The 15,953-nt window shown below is 39.5% G+C and overlaps 1 protein-coding gene across 2 annotated transcripts in view; it reads left to right on the forward strand.

Annotated features, from left to right (window-relative positions):
- Positions 1-15,953, forward strand: part of MCTP2 (multiple C2 and transmembrane domain containing 2) — a 107,632-nt gene that overhangs the window by 79,987 nt on the left and 11,692 nt on the right. The window contains exons 17-18 of one of the 2 annotated variants that reach the window (XM_009276589.2): positions 6,631-6,753; positions 9,584-9,625. The exons of the other annotated variant lie outside the window; for it this stretch is intronic. Coding sequence (XP_009274864.1) covers positions 6,631-6,753; positions 9,584-9,625 — 165 coding nt within the window. The remainder of the gene's footprint in view (positions 1-6,630; positions 6,754-9,583; positions 9,626-15,953) is intronic. 2 annotated transcript variants of the gene reach the window in all.

Here is a 15,953-nt window from a genome sequence, read left to right on the forward strand (position 1 = left end):
CTCATGGGTTGAGATAAGAACAGTTTAATAATTGAAATAAAATAAAGTAAAATAGTAATAATAATAATAGTAGAAGACTATACAAAGCAAGTGATGCACGATGCAATTGCTCACCACCTGCCGACCGATGCCCAGCCAGTCCCCGAGCAGCAGTCGCTGCCCCCTGGCCAACTGAGCATGACGTCCCATGGTATGGAATATCCCTTTGGCCAGTGTGGGTCAGCTGTCCTGACTATGCTCCCTCCCAGCTTCTTGTGCACCTCTTTGCTGGTAGAGTATGGGAAGCTGAAAAGTCCTTGACTAGTGTAAGCACTGCTTAGCAACAACCAAAACATCAGTGTGTTATGACATTATTCTCATGCTAAATCCAAAACACAGCACTGTACCAGCTACTAGGAAGAGAATTAACTCTATCCCAGCCGAAAACCAGGACACTACGCAGGCAACTGAGGTGGGCAAACGTGGCCATGTTGTTTCTGTTACCCAAAGCATCTTCTGAAAAAAAATCAGGTAGATCTACATGGTAGCAAATTGTACAAACATATCCTTTATTCCTACTTCTCAATTCTGCACAGTCATGCGTGTAATAAAGACTGAGTTATTTTGGGGCAAAATTTGATATTTTGGTTTGGCTTTGGGGTGTTTAGGTAGATTTTCTTGTGTGTCTTTGTTTTTAGATTCCAATTGTGTTTGTGCTTGCAACAGAGAGCTTGCGTAGAAGAGCTAAGCTTTTTGCCTGTGATACACCCTTAAAAAATTAGTAACTTGTATGCTGATGTGTGGAGCAATGCAGAGATAATTTGCAATATGGCATAAATATTTAAAGACCTCTATTCCTTCAGGTCATTTTTGATTTTGGTCATTGCTGTTCAATACAGCACACGTTTCATACCACTGTTGAGATGCTCTGCGTTCTTTTGCTGGGGACACAAAAAGCAAATTGAATCTCAAGTAAATAGGTTTCTTCTGACAGTGCCAGTTTATTTAAGCATAATTTCTCTTCCTGCCACGTTCTTCGTTACTGCATCGCAATGAGGGAGCGAGTCTGCTCGTAACCGACCCCTCCTTGAGCACCAGCTGGGTGGCTATGAAGTGGCATAGGAGCGTTCTCAGCTGAGCATGGCACGGTGAGAGAGCGTCATACGGAGAGTATTAGTAAGAGAGATTCTGGAGTGCATCTTTGGAAGAGGATCTGTTCTTAAAAAAAGAAAAAAAAAATCTTTGGGAGAGGGACTTTAGTGGGAAATACATGCTACGTGACCGCCTCAACCTTTATTTGCCATGCCCTGAGGTGGGGCTATATTAGACTAATTTCCATAATTGTTATAGACGTCTCTTTTTAAGATTCTCACTAGTCCAATGCACAACCCAGCCCAAGAGCGCAAGCCTCGTTACTGCACTTACATCAGGCTGAGCCCACACCGGGTACCCTAATTTCTGTTAGCGTGGGCTCAACACCACTGTGTTCGTGCATCCATATTGCCCGTATCTGGAAGAGGTACCTCTGCATGTACAGATATATATATACACACGTATGCATGAATATCTTGCTCTATGTTGAGTGTGTTCACTCCCTCCTCTACTCTTTTACTCTCCCTTTCTAAGGGCAGGAATAAGTATCTGTCAGAAATAATTTGTTGTCGACAGGCTTATTGCCTCCAAGGGATTCAAATGCCCTTTTGGGGAGCCAGTATCTTATGTTATTGGCTAATATCCTGTATTTTGTTAGGGGCAGAGGGACTGAAAGCTTAAAAAAAATGCTAGAGAGTTTGTCCCTGAATATTTAGCTGCAGAAATTTCTCCTCTTTTATAGAGTCCATTTGTGTGTACATGGCAACTTGAGGCTCCATAACCCGGAGATAAGTTAAAAATATGTAATTCTTCTCCCCTGTAAATAAAGGGGAGCATGTCTTTGTCTCAGATAAAAATCAGTGTTTTGATTTAGTTCAAAACATAACTTGGACATTCACAACAGCATCAGCTCAAGTTTTTCTCCTGACTTCATGAATTGCATAGACCATGTATGTAAATTGCAAGGAAACTTTTGACAAAGCTGTTAGTAGTTTAGAGTTCAGTGAAATTGTGTGTGGTTTTGAAACTAGTTTCGAATAATATTTTTCACAGCTCTGCTGATGAGGCATTTCATTAGCATCGGAGCCTACGCTGGCTGAGAAAGTAACCTTTTACCATAGGTTCCTTGCATGCATTTAATCTCCTTTCACTTTTATTTTTTCCATCTGATGGAATGTATCCCTCTCCTTCTCCCATCACTGTTGTTTTCCAAGGATTATTCTGGCACATGACACAGCATCTTTTACTTCTCCACAAAGACTTACCAGGTCAAAAAGAGCCTGTTTTTTAGAGTTAAAAACATTATAATTGCTGTGTAGAAAAATTACACAGAAAATCTTATCTAATGCTAGGTTTCTAAACCTCTTAAAACTGTTCTATCCCATGACTGTGGGTTTGCTGGTGACAAATCTTTTATGGGCATACTTTAGTAGACACCCGTCTAAAATCTGTTCTTAATAGTCAGATTCTAAATTGGAACCAGAGGGGCAGAAAAAACAGATTTGAAACGTGTTTCTAAGGGTTTGTTTTTACTTTCAGTTGAGACTGCCTTCTCTCATCTTTTGTACTGCTGTCAAAAGGGCCACTCTCATGGTTGTTCAAACTCCATGCTTCTTGACAGGAACAGTTGGACCCCTCTTCAATGATTTTCAGATGAAACGGCTTCCAAACCTCCAGAGCATTAACTTGTAGTTATTAGGCCCTTTGAAATAGCAACACATTAATCAGCTGAAATCAAGTGGTCCTTTCTCCAAGGCTGTGATATTGCTGTTCTCTTCTAGGTAGAACCCTAGTCTAAATATAAGTTTCAAGAGCTCTTTTTTTTTTTCCTCTAGATATGTCTATCTCATTTCTGTTTCTGTTTCGATCATTGTTTTATAATGCTGTGAAATAAATTGCTCAGTTCTATAATAGGCTTTTGTACTCTCAAACTGCATTAAAAGTAGTAACACAGAAAGCTAGCTTTCACTTGTTTGACTTTTTTTTTTTTTAAGAAATTGGCTACTGTCCTTTTAACTTCTCTCATGCACAGTATGAAGCCCAGAAGAAAAAGCGTCAATGATGTAATGGATTATATCTGACAGAACTTAGTCTAACGATGATGTGAAATATTGTGAAAAAAGTGTGATTTGTTAAAACCAGATCACTTGAAACGGTGGCTTGGATTCTGTCCCTGACTTCTGTGATATTGAGCAAGTGATCTGAACCTGTTAATGACTTCCCTTACCAGCCTACGTATTAGGCAAAAGACAGACTAGGGTTTTCAAGAAATCAAGAAGATATTGTTCCTTTTAATGGCCATTGTATACATCAGCAGCTGAACCATTCCCGAGTTTTGGCAAAAGGTGTTGCTAAGAAAATAATTTAGGGAGGATAATGCAGGAGCTTCTCCCAGGCATAAGGAATCACTGGGGAGAAAATAAAAACATGCGTGATTGAGAACCTTTTAATTTGAGAAGTGTGCGTCTATATCACAGGGCTGCTGATGCTGTAGTCAGTGTCAGGGAGCTGCATGAGAGTTGATAAAATAGGACATGGGCCTGTTTGGGAACTGCTTTGAAAGCTGATGCTGCAGAACTACTCAAAAGGCTGTTAGAATGCAGAAATATTTCTATTCGCTTTATAAACGCCCTCAGAACTTTTATTAGGTACTGTATGTTCACAGCAATAATTTCCCATACCTCTGAGGCTAAATAATTTCTGAATAGCTAAATGAATTTGTCTTGTGTCTGTGTTGTGTCACAGCGATGAAAGTTCCTTCTGCTGCCTCGGTAGCAGTAAAGCAACTCTTCTTAAGGGGATGTGGGAGCTCTATCAAAGCATTACTGTCTGAGTTATAACTCAGCAACCGATTAACCAGTCAGCATTAGAAAGGAAGTGACAGTATGCCTCAGCTGTCAGTTGAGACTACAGTGAGATTTTGTAATTACGTTTTAAGTTTTATTTAAGGTCTGAAACTTAATGATACACAAAATGTACTGTTGGATCTAAAATCACCAAGGTCTTGATTTTGTATCTTGCCTAAATGACCTGTGATTGCAAGGTTGTATTATACTTGCAACTGAGCAGAGTGATGTTCATATAGGATGGTGACAGATGCACTAAATTTGGTTCGTCCTGCAATTGAATGAATGAATGAAGAGAGGTTCTTCAAGAGCTTCATTGACTCCTGTAGGACCTTGCCTAGCTGACTGCCGGTGGAGTCTTTTTGCTGTGTTAAGAGAAGACTTGAGTTTGCTAATACCCCAGGGAGATGATGTAAATGCAAGCTCCTCCAACAGGCTGAAGCAAATGTTTTGAATTAATACCTGGCAATGTGAATTTCCATGAAGGAGTTCACATAAGGATCAGATGTATATTTATATGCGTGTGTCTATTTTTATCTGTCTATATATACCTGGGATAGATATCTGTATAGATATGTACAATAATAGGTCCTTGTTCTTTAGAGTGATATTTGAGGTAGGACAGGAGCTGGTATCACCTTCACTTTGTCTTACAAAGCAAGTAGAGATTCATCCAAGAGAGTTGGAATAGCTTCAGAGGAACTTGTTCGGGTTAGAACTTTTCATTTATGGAAGACTTTTTAGCTTGGAATATCACAGTTTTTGAAGTCTTTATTAGCTAAAGCCATGCAAGGCTCCTGTAAGACAGATCAAGTACCGTGCCTTCTTGGCCAGGATTCTTGTGTTTCTGTTGCCTTGCTTACACATGAAATGTGGCTGTTGGAATCGTTATCACTTCTAATTTTTTAGTATGTTGAAAAGCAGGCTCAAAAAGAAAAAAAAAAAAAACAAACCAAAGCAAAACCAAATCCTCTTCTACATTCCTATGCTGCAAATCAATTGTATGGGGATATATTGTCTGGATGTCAGCCCATTTTATAAATGAATATATCTCAAAGATTGCTTTACTGGCCTACGAATGCCAAGAACAGGATGACAGTCTAATTCCTTGCATAGCAACAGCTAACATGAAATCAGGTTCACTCTAGAAAACGCAACTGCTGTTTGGGCAGGGTTATGGATACAGTCATTGTGTCTTGCTTTATGTTTGGCCCCTGGTAGATATTAACTGGCCATTTGTCTGATGTCCGACAAGTCTTTTTGTTGAAAGTTACAACAGCTGCTGTTTTGTAGGGGTATAAATTCTCACCCCACTGAAAGCAGTGGGAAGTACTGCTTTGGTACAGTGTGGTTAGACTTTCAAGTCCATAATGCAAAATACATTGCCATAAATATCCCATTCTGCAAGTGCCAATGTTGCCTTTATATGTAGTGTCTGACGGGCCAAGGATGAAGGGGGGTAGAGATTTAGCTTTCTGATAACCCATAGAGTTTTCCCTTTGTTGCAGTTTGAGATACATTAACTGGACCTGACTCATTTTCACCTACCTGTATTATTCTAAAAATGGGATTTTTGTTTCTGTTCATTCCAGGTTCCTTTTGGGGTGGGTGTGCGTGTAAATCAGATAAATGTGTTTGTGCCTTGTCTTTAAAGGAAATTGTTTAAAATAGCTTCAAGTTATGACCAGCATTAGGCAGTTCTGGAGACACTATGTATGAGTAGAAAAGGAAATGGGATCACAACACTCATTTTATGGCAATTCTGGATTTAGTTTATTAACTTTGCATTGCCAACCACTCCAAGTTTGGAGTCCATTCAGGTATCGTTGGTAATTGTAAGTTAGGATTGCAGTTTGGCTTGGTATCATTTGTTTTTAAAAATCCTAAGTGCTTTTTAAATCCCCATCATGTTAGGTGCATGTTTTGCTGATCCAGTTTGCAGAACAGAACTTCAAAATTTGGCTTCTGATCTTGCTATTAGTGGATTTTGTCAGATACCACTCCAAACGCACAAACTCATACCGTTCCTGGGCAGAGAGACTCCAAGCAACCAGGGAAATCGGAATATGCTGTGCTGAAAAATGGCAAGGGTATGGGAATGGAGACGAGGCTTACTGGATCCCTTTCCAAAATAATGCATCACATGCAACCTAGAGCCTTGCCTCCTGGAAGGTCATGGTCCTTTCTCTGTGCTGCTATGCCAAGAACATAGGTGGATTAATGGTGAAGATGTATTTGCTGATCATCTCCTGTGGAGTGACAAGGGAGCTGGATGGCTCCTGTTGCACAAGAGGAAAAAACTCTCCTCTAGCCGGTGAAAGACCCCCTGGCAATTAGCGTTTGATGAAGTGGAGCAGGTTTACCTCTACAAGTGGGTCTGTTATGCACTAGCACTAAGGACAAAGGGCTTTCAGGCTTGAGGGGGTCCCAGGAAGGAGTGAATAAAGCCTTCGGACTAACCTGATGTTCATGGCCTTGTACTTCACCAGATACAGGGGAGAAGAAGCTAACAAACGGCAGCCTAATAGATTTAAACAGAATAGAAAGAGAGCATGCTCTGCCAGCAGATTTTCTTGACCAAAATAATAATATGAATGAGGTTAACAGAGATTCAAGGATGAACGTACATAGGGATAATGACTGAAAGGCTTTCTGTATGTCTTTCTCTTTAAACACTTGTATGTATTCCTTTCTGCTGCTTTATTTCTCCCAGGTATTTGTGGTCACCGTCTGGAGCGTGGAACTGTACATGCTGCCCCTGGCTCTGCTGGTGCTCTTTGCATACAACTTCTCCCTCATCAAAACAGGGAAGGTCAACAACACCCAAGATGCCCAGGCAAGTAAAGTAGCAGGAACATTTCTGGCAGCCCCAGCTTGAATTTGCCCTTGAGCAAAATGTCATGCATTTTAATGGTATTAAGCTAGTTGTGTGGCTAAACAACATTTTTATTTCGAAGTTACTGAAAAGAAACCTCAACCCTCTCGATTTTCATGATTCAATTCAAGCAATAAACCATTCCGAGTAGTAGGAGAAGACGATGAGAGTGTGTAGGAGGGGGATTTCACTTACTAAATAACTACAAACGTTTTTAACTAAGTTGAATTAAGAAAGATTTACAAAGCAACAAGTTCCTAAAACCCATGCCCTTACTGCTCTTACACTTTGCATCACACTGATGATTCGTGATTCACAGAAGTCAATAGAAGCTGAAAGAGAAGTTACTAGTTTTTAAACTTTGTCCTGTGATCTGAGACTTTAAGAAGCCCTTATTCCTCCTCCCCACCCCCCACTTTTAAATGACAAATGCTTTTTTCCCCCAGAAATTTAGCCTTCAGTTTTTTAACTTGATCTGGGAGAAAAAAAGATTTAAATACAAAAATAATTACAAGATGTGTGGCAAAGTGCTACTGTTGGGGTATGAAATGCTGTTTGATGTTGACCACTGACTTTACTTACATAACAATGGTAATTACAGTTAGAAATGAGAGTAAATTCATGGATGTCCATAATATCCTGTTTTTAAATGTGTAGTAAGTACAGTAATGAAATATAGGCTGAATTATAGCTTCTTTCTAACTTTTGATAAAAAGATGATTGACATTTGTACCCATAAAGAATACCTTTACCTAAACGAATCAAATGGATTTTATACAAAGAAATAATGTCCCAGAATTAAAAAGGTCAATAGCTGGTTTATTCGTTTTAGCGAGAAAAGTTGCTCCTAGTTCAGTTTTCATCCATTCCCAAGTGGAAAGATTGTTAGAAAATAGGGAAAGTTGCATTATCCAAACCAGGACATAGACTTGATTTGAGAACAAATGGTAAAAGAAATGCTTTTCTCCAATTTCAGCCAAGTCCAGAATAGTGTAGAAAGATAATTGTGTGTCTTCAGTGACTACTTTATTTCATCAAGCAAATGAGAACTTCCCATGTGGGAGAATCCCAAGCAAACAGGTGTTTTTGTTTTTAATACAAAAGACGATATAAAATAGTAACTTGCCCAGGAAAAAATACACAGAGAATGCCTTCCAGCACCCATCACTCATCCTGTAGTGAGTTTGTTGCATGTTCAAGTGAGGAGAGTCTCACGTAAGTCAGCAAAATTGAGCAGTACATCATTTAGGTGGATACTACAAAAAGGCTGTATCTGAAAATACAGGTTAATTGTAGTAATACTGAAGAAAGGTCCATCAGAAAGCTGGCCCTTTTCCTGTCACACGTCCTGTGAACAATGCAATGCCATGAAATTCAGGGGTGCGTTTTGCATAAGCAAAGTTACACATCTGCCTAAGTGCTTTGCAGGATTGGGATCATATGGAACAAGTAGTCAAAGTGCCTTTAATATTACCTGATTTCTTTTTTATGAGTGTCTATTATTCTAACCATCTGTAGGTCAAAAATAGACAATCAGGTGCTACCCCATGTCACATCTGTCCTGCAGATGAGAAAAGGTTTTCTTCAAAATACCGATGCTTTTTACACAGTCATTTATTTATTTTTCGCTTCTTCAGACCTTGGTTGCATGTGTACTACCTTTGGTTTTTGTGTGCCAGCATGCATGTTTCATGTATATAGCGGAATGCGAGCAACAGTCTTTGCAAAAGTGGACCTCAAATTCTCTCTGATTTCTGTGCTATAAAATGGGAATAACAGTATTAACCTTGTACGCATGATCCAATTGCCAGGAGGCTAAATTTGTGAATATTGGTAAAATGGTTTATGATTTACAGATGAGGAGCTTCTATAGAAATGTAAACCATGATCAGTGTTAATTCAGCTCCTCGAGGTATTCCAGAGAGCCAAAGAGTAAATCTGGGTATCTAAGCTCTCAGTACTTTCTGCATACTAGATGCAACTGCTTTGCTAAGGAAAACAAACAAACAAACAAACCCAACTCCTCAAAACTTCCAAATCCAAAACATCTTTTATTGTGATTCTTCACATTCTTTGCATGTTTGCTGTATTTAAGCTTGAATTAAACAATTCAAATGTACCTATTAAATAACCAAGAAAAACTTGGAGGACCCTGTTAAAGGCTCAGCTTATTAAATACCTGAATTGAAAGCGAAGTGCTCCTAATTTCAAGGCTTAGCCAAGTCTTTTGTTTTCTCCCCTACCTGTCAGCGTAGAAGTTAAAGGGAGGAAATAATGCTGCATAGAAATCTGACTGTGATTCGTGAGGTTGATTATGTTCATACTAATGTATTTTCTAAAGTCTAATGTTTCAGTAATGGCCCTAAAGGGAGGGAGCAGTTATTGTAGCAATGAGGATGGAAAAAGTTGAGTACAGAGTCCTCAGCCTTGACACGGCAGCTGGTTCATTTGTCAAACTAAGAACAAAGCTGTTTACAGACAGTAAAAGTCGGCAATGAATTTGAAAGCCTGTTGCCTTCAAACTACTGGACACAGCCACTAATGCTTTATTTAGACTTAAAATTTGTATAGGGTATTGCATGCTTTGTTCAGGATATCACAAAAAAGAAGTCCTTGAATACAAAATGTTATTTCTGAGAGGTGAAAGCGGTGGGGTTTTTTGATGACTTGCAATAGCAGTGGGAGAAAACTGTGTAATGAAATGTTGTGGGAGTATCATAAGCTTTTTGAACATTGCCTGTCACTGAAAAGTAAGTGTACTGTTTTGTAATACGGACATCTGCTTTTGCAGGAGCTTATGGGCTTGGATGAAGATGAGGATGAAGATGATAAGGTAAGCATATCTCACGATTGTGTTAGCTAGAATCAGAAGGAACGTGGGAAAGCACAAACCCACCATTCTATCTCCATGAGATCTTCATTTATTATCTGTATTAACTGGGAAAACAATTGTTACCAGTTTGCTGATTGGCAAATTTGAAAGTATGAAAAGATTGGTTTGTATAACATTCATCAGTGGCGTTACCTACGCAAGACCTCTGAACATTAATTGAATCTGAGCAGTCCCCAGTTTGTGCTTGACATTGTAACAGGCACGTGTTCTTGTATGTGCACTTATAGGTATGTGTATGGGTGGACGAGGTGCAAAGACATGCATGACTATGTAAAATCCCCCATCACTTCCATTTCGAGTGTTGGATGACATTCTGTACTGATGGCTTTCCCCAGATGATTTGGCATTTCCATTTCTGTAGGCCAGAATTAGTGTGATTTGTGGAGGACTGGTTAGAATTTTCTCAACATTTCTTTGAGAGACTGGGAAAAAAATGGCTTTAGTTCATCGGCTGAAATGTAGAAAGAATTGGAATTGGCAAGGCCGGTTTCTTACTTTATTGGAGCGTACTTATTCTTCTCACTGTGAAAAATTCATTGGATTTTTTTTTTTTCAAGTTTATCAAACCACAGTGACAAATGATAAAAGGATTAGAGAGCATGACATATGAAGAAAGATTAAGAGAACTTAATGTATACAGCTTGAAAAAACATAAGTAAGTGAAGGAGGATCTGATAATCTATAAATACTTTAAAGTTAAAAGGTGAGGAATTATTTAACGAGCAACAGCATGCAAAGGAACATTAGCTGTTAGGAAGAAAATGTTCACAAGGCGACGTGAAACTTTCAAATTGCATACTAAGTTAATAACACTCTTCTTGAATATTCTGTGATTTAAGAGTGTTACAGTGAAATTGTTGATCATTGAGAAGTAAATCAATACCACAGTTATCAAGTGCACCTTAACTCTTCTTAGTCACAGACACTAGAATTGAAGCTCCACAGAGTAATTGATGGGAATAGTTATTTAAATTTAACCTGCTCTTCTGTGGTGGTTACATTTTAATGAGCAACCAGAAATCTATCAAAGTTATAAAGTGAACTTTAGACAATATAGTGGAATTACAGGTTTCTTGCAACACACAATAATTGTTTAAATGTTCTCATTTATAATTTACTCTTTGCATCGTAAAATTGGTCAACTAGATGGACCAATATCTGGAACTCATCAGAAGTTGCTAAATGAAAGTTGCATCTTTTTCAAAGGAATACTGTGTATCTCTAAAAGTCGATAATTTCTATTTTGTGGCTACCCAAAACTGGACATCTGTAAATGTTGACCCTACATCTTATTTGTGTGATGCCTAAAGGTGTAAGTTATTCGCTGGAACCAATCCCATTTACTTTCTTCTTTTTTAATATTTCTCTTTTTCGTTTGCAAGTGCTGAGGTGGGGGAAAAAAAAAGTAAAAATGTATTAAGTAGGTATTTAATCCTCTGTTTCTTGTGCTGTGCAACAGCTTCATTGCTGCGAAGCCAAAATATTCTAGGTTACCCTAGATTTAACTCCAGTGACTTTGGTTGTCTCTCTAAATACAACTGGGTCACTTAAATATGGATCTAATCACTTTGCATTTTTGCCACCCCCACCCCCCTTTCACTGTCATTCTTTTTCTTGGTTTCCTTTAACTAAGTATGCAGGTTTGGGAAAACTCCTGAGAGTCAATGTTGAGCTGCTGATGATTTGGCCCTACCATTTTGTAATCGGCATTGCCTCTATCTCCACTTCATACATGGACAGTGACTCTTTGAAATGGAGAGCTGGTAGCACTGGCTAAAGCTACTCACAGTAGACACCTCCAGCAGGCTTTCTCATCAAGATAACACTTTACATCCTAACATTACAGCAATAACAATTCATAACTTTTATTAATTGATATACTAGTGTTATGGGTCTATGGAATTCTGACACGGAATTACCAGGAGAGAGAATTGCCAGCCACTACATGTGTCCCATGTCAAGTGCTGTGCAGCATTGCCTTAATGGCTTCATCCTGTCCTGGGTATATCTCCTTTGCATCAGTGATGGTCCATGCTTACACTCTGATGACTTGCATCTTTAAGTACATTAGGTTATTCTAAATGACTTTTCCAAGTCTGAGGGTGGCCAATGCTCTCTAGGGAGTGTAAGAAAAATGTAATTTTATGACATTATCTCATGGCAATGTCAACATTTAAACAGACAACTATACTTTAAAAAGAAGTCCGTGTGTTTTTTTTTTCCTCCCTAATACAAGAGCTTCAGCAGTTGAAATCTGCTAGTTGGGTTGTGGTATACGAGGCCACTGTTTCTGTTTCCTATCATTGTGCTGTATCAAAATAATTGCACACATAGCCTTTCTGGGTTCTGCTGCATGTTAGACATAACAGACAATGCTTCTGGGAATTGTAACACACCCTCTAAGAGATTAACTGTTTACAAATTATAAATACACAGACGCTTAGTTCAAAAACCCGAGAGCAGATTAACTCCCTCCACCTAAACTATCTGTCTTAAATGACAGGGCTTAATTGCCAGCTCCCCCTTTCTTTCCCCCTCTCCCCTCCCAAAATACCAGCATGGAGGACTGTAAAAGATAAGAGAGCTCTGTCCCTTTGGCACAAGCTGTTCGGTGGATGAATGCCTTCTCGGATTTGTGCCATCTTGGACACAGAGTTCAGGCTGCGTCGTGTCAGCTCTGGGGTCTGTCAGGCTGTCTGAATAAGGATTGTTTTAAAATTACATCACTGAAACATCTTTCTCCCGCCAGTAGAAAGGTATAGAGAAGTTACATGCATTCCAGAATGTAAGCTGTCTGATCGTTGACCGTTTATTTATTTTACTTTTTTTTTTTTTTTCCCCTTTTTTGACAACGACTGTAGAGCTTCACAAGCAGACAGTTACCTTGTTGAATGAGTGTATCATAGCACCCGACTGGAAAGAGTCTTGGAGTCTTCTCATGATCTTAAGCTGTCTGGATAAAAGTTTGTATCTCCTCCAAAACAGAAAAAACTTAAATTACTGCGATTTCCAGGTCTGGTAATTGATTCAAAAGAAAATCAGAGACAAAACTAAATCAACAACGATTCCTGTGGTGTGTTTTTTTTTTTTTTTTCTTGGAGGGTTTCTATCCGGTGGTGAGCCAGCGTAGCCCTACTTGGCTAGTGGGATGTAGTAGGGAAGGATCAGATGACACTGTGGCTTTAAGCCAAGTTATTTAGCAACTTCTAAGAAAAGTTTAGTATCTCATGTATTGGAAAAAAGACAATTGGGAAAAAATCCCCAAAGAAGAAAAATCCAATGTTTCTACTGTAGGAAATTCTCCGTCAAAAATAGGTACCAAAAATATACAAAGTTTTATGAGCACAGTTCAAAAAGACTCTAGCTGAACAAATTAAAGTCAAATTCATCCAGTAGCAAACAGCTGACATTTTCCATTTGAGTTAGATTCAGCATGTGGAAACCTTCCGTATGGATCTTATTTGTATGGGTGGATTACGATGAAAATTGCATTAATTTTCTCCACAGTAAAGGTCAGTAATTGAAACATGAACCAAGAGTCTATTGTGTAAGATGCTATATCCCCATACTTAGGAAAGGTCATTCAAGACAATATCATCTCATTGTTTTCTTCCCTGAAAGTATAAATAATTTAATTAGTTTTCCTCTTTTCTCTTCAATACAACAATTGCAATATAATATTTCAACATCTCCCATTAAGATTGCTGAAGAGAAATGATGGTAAATACTTGAAAAAAACCCATGATACGCAAGGTATGTTCAGACCAACAAGGAGCACCCACCTTCTCCACAAAATTATGGGCAAGATCATGTCCTAAAAACACCCGCAAGGTGTGTTTTTGTGTAGGCGTGGACTCCCTTAAATTGCCGCTCTTTCTTCAGTTGGCTCTTTGTGGCTCCTCTCTCACGGCTTCCTAATGAGTCTGTGCACAGACCATGAATATGTTAGTGATGGAGAAGCCTAAGGGACAGATTCTTCTACTTGCCTGAGCTATGCTCGGTGCAAAGCTGGAGGATGGAACACTTCTAAGCACATATAATCATCTGGTCTTGCAACCATCTTGACTAAAGTGTAATACAAGTTTCCAGGTATCACTTAAGACACAATTACAGCTTCTGTAAGTTTTCTCCAAGCTTCTTATTAGCCCGATCAACTTTTGGTTAAGACAGAGTGCAGGGGTTGCTCTGGCTATGCTTTGCTCTTTGCTTGGGAGCCTCCTGTGTACAAGACACTGGAAGATAAATGGTCTGTTGTTATTTCTTATTTACACTGCAGCATTGTTTAGGACTGCTCTTATCCGTAGGCATTCCATAAATTGGCGCAATCCTTGTCCCAGCATCATGACCCACCCATTCATAGGTTTAGGAGTGATGGGAGAGAGGAGTTGCAAGGAGGGACTTGCAGAGGACTTTTGGGTATCCTGGGGACGGTGGTACGGCTCTCCTCATATATAAAACTTAGCAGCCCTATGGCAGTCTAAAATTCTTCCTCTTGCCCTGGAGGAAGGTAAACTAACACTGTAACTTCTCTGAATCTCAAGGAATATTAAGTAGCGCTGGGCAGGCCACTGGACTGAGCACATAAACCTCAGGGAGTTCTTGTCCCTTAAAAATTCCAACTATTTAAAATGTTGTTAAAATTTCTTTTGATGTGGGCAGATGCATGAATAGATCTATCTTTCTCCTGTACCCCAAACTGCTAAAGATCATTACCTAGATTATAGATGATGATCCAGTAGTTTAAGTCTAATCACCATGCGATTGTTCTTAGGTCTCGTGTATTTCCAGGAGAAAGCCCTTATTTTAGCCAAAGTTGTTTTCTTTCCCCTTCCCTTTTTTAAATCAAAGATGACTGATGACTTTTTATCTCCATTCAGGCTTCTTTCTTGTTGCTTCTTATGCATATGTTCCTCACCTGAATGGTGTTCTATTCTGTTGTGACTACCGGTATTGTTTTAAGACTTTTAGCAATACCACCAGACTTCGGGTTACTTTACATCCCTATGAAAACCTGAACCGGTACAGAAAATGCCTCTTAAACCCCCTGCATTTCATGCCTGTGCAGAGGGAAAGCAACAGAGTTATGACCTAAGCCTCTCCACGTAAGGTTTTTCTTGGGTTGGGCTTAGGAGACTTTTTGCTGGTCGTCTGTGCATAGATGAGATTGGTCTAATGTAAGCAAAGAAAGCGTAAGCATTGCTTAACAAGGCATGAGGTGGTCATCTTCTGCCTTTTAGCCAGTGGTCTTCCCAGCCTTAGCTGTAGGATGATGTAGCCTGCTGTTAAAATGTGTCCTTTTAAGGCTGATGGTGCTCTCCTTCATATCAGTCTGAAGTAATTCTATTGGGTCTGGTGGAACTATTCCAGATTTCACACCTTTTTAACTGAGAGCATAAATTGACCTGTATGTGTTGCATTTCCTCTATTTGGTAATTATTTCAAGTACACTCAGATCCGCTAAATTTCCACAGCCAGGCAGGCACATTTGCAGCATGGTGTTAATAAACAAAAAGATCCTGTGATGCACAGTTTCGGGACTGCACGAGGCAATCGCTCAGAGTTTGGCAGCCATCCTCTCCGGGTACCCATCCTCCTGGAAGTGCTGAGAAGCCCTCCTCGACACGCAGCAGACATTGCAGCACAGGGCAAGACAGTGACTCAGCAAGGCAGATTGCTGGGTTCGTTTCAGCTGCCTTTGGCTCCCACTGAAGGCAGGATCCAGTTCAAGGTTGCTGTGGTGACTATTTTCAAAGCTCTGCCTGGAATTCATTTTAGCTACCAAGAGACTGTCTGTCACTCCATGGCTACCACCTCCCACAAGAGCTTCATTCTGCTGCTAGACTGAAGCTGTTAGTGAAGTGTTCCCTGCAGACAATAGAGGCCAGGTTTGCTGTTTATACCCAATAAAATCTTTTTGGTTTCAGAAGTTCTTCATCTACAAGTGTTTTGGCCTTAAGATGTTGTTTGGCACAGGTTTTGCTGGACACCGCTAAGGTTGGTGTTTTGTAGTCTAGCACAGAGCAAGTTGTAAGTGAAATCCAACTTTGGCTAAGTCTGCTTTTCTCTAAATAACTACAGTGTGGGTTTTTTTTTTTTAAAAACCCAGAATAATAGTGGAGCAAAAAGACATGCATGCCTGAACTTTTTTGCTTTCTTTCCCCTTTCCATCAATCTCCTTTGTTGCTAATACACTGGAGAATTCATATCTGGTACGTGGGATAAATCCTGTAAAACATTGCCCTAATGTGCTTGTAGCAGCAGTGGCATA

This window comes from Aptenodytes forsteri, unplaced genomic scaffold (assembly GCF_000699145.1).
Source record: "Aptenodytes forsteri isolate BGI_AS27 unplaced genomic scaffold, ASM69914v1 Scaffold1, whole genome shotgun sequence".
Lineage (NCBI taxonomy): Eukaryota > Metazoa > Chordata > Aves > Sphenisciformes > Spheniscidae > Aptenodytes > Aptenodytes forsteri.